A 1,443-nucleotide genomic window follows, 5' to 3' on the forward strand; every position below is an offset into this window, starting at 1 on the left:
ATGTCTTGTAACATTGTATCAGCATCTTCAAGAAGACTTGCTTGTTATTTTCATGTAGATGGGAAGTTTATAGAAAATGGCGATGGTGAAGTTAAATACTATGGTGGGACTGTCAGAGTAAACGTAATAAATGAGAGTACAAAACTTGAAGATTTGAGGGCAATGATAGGAGAATGGTTCAGCATAGATTGTCATGGCTGTGATATTAAATACACTTTGAGTTTTGATGAGAGGGTATTGGTAGATCTTATAGATGATGGTGAAGTTGATAATCTATTTGAATATAATGACCGTGATGCACATATTTATATAGCACATAAAGGTAATAACAATGTGGAGGAAGGAATGGGTTATCCAGAAGGGTAAGTGAGAAATTTTTTTTGTGGTTATGAAAGTTGATAATTGTTGTAATATTGTAGTAAATCTCTTAACAGCAGTGGTAATTATAAATGCAGGATCTCAAGAATGGTAGGAGTGTCAGAACAAAGTGATGAGCCTACGTTAGAGGGAAATGCTTTGGAAAGTACAAGTTCTAGAGGCAGTGAAAGACCTAATGTAAGCTTGCTATACAGAGTAGTGAGTGCACCTACACCTTTGCCGGAGATGAATTCTTTGAAATGGAAGGAATTGTTGTTAGGACGGAATCAGACTTTTGCAAATGCAGAAGATTTCAAGAAGAAAGTACATAAGTTCAGTATTGCAAACAAGTTTGAGTACAAGTATGTGAAAAATTGTCGGGGAAAACTGTATGTGAAATGTAGTGTTGAAGGTTGTCCGTGGAGGATAAGTGCAAGAGTCGGTAGAAAGACTACTCCCTTTTTACGTGTGGCAACATTCATAAATGATCATGTTCATAATGCTCAAGACAATTTTCGTGTGGAACATTGTGGTTCAGCTAGCTTGACATCATCAATCATCATTGATGAGGTAAATGATCACATAGATAGGCATCCAAATGATATAAGGAAGAGTTTGGAAAGAGATTATGGTGTGAAGTTGACATATAAACAAGCATACAGGGCGAAGCAAAAAGCTTTAGAGGACATACATAGCAGGCCTGACCAGTCTTATATGCTTGTTCCATGAATATGTGAACGGTTGAAGGAAACAGATAACAAAACTATGGCCAAATGGGTGGGTAATACTAATAACACATTTGAGCGTGCATTCATAGCATATGGGTGTTGTATAGAAGGCTTTATAGCTGGTGCTAGACATGTACTGGACATTGATGGATGTCATTTAAGTGGACCGTATAAGGGGACGTTACTCTCGGCCTTTGCTTATGATGCTGACAATGAATTGTTACCTTTTGCGATTGATATTGTAAAGGGAGAGACACTTAAGGATTGGACATGGTTCTTATACATGATTAAGGAGATAGTTGGGTAGATGGAATTGACAATTGTGTCAGATCGACACAATGCAATAATAAGTGCTGTG

General features: G+C 37.3%; 1 protein-coding gene across 1 annotated transcript; it reads left to right on the forward strand.

The window, feature by feature from the left end:
• Nucleotides 1–1,086, forward strand: LOC114761043 (uncharacterized). Its single transcript, XM_028950350.1, has 2 exons — nucleotides 1–362; nucleotides 456–1,086. The coding sequence occupies exons 1-2, from the start codon at nucleotides 1–3 to the stop codon at nucleotides 1,084–1,086; spliced, it is 993 nt and encodes a 330-aa protein (XP_028806183.1).
• The last annotated feature ends 357 nt before the right edge of the window (nucleotides 1,087–1,443 follow it).

The sequence above is a fragment of the Neltuma alba genome, unplaced genomic scaffold, assembly GCF_004799145.2.
Source record: "Neltuma alba isolate B1F8T4 unplaced genomic scaffold, ASM479914v2 tig00011067_pilon, whole genome shotgun sequence".
In the NCBI taxonomy this organism is placed as follows: domain Eukaryota; kingdom Viridiplantae; phylum Streptophyta; class Magnoliopsida; order Fabales; family Fabaceae; genus Neltuma; species Neltuma alba.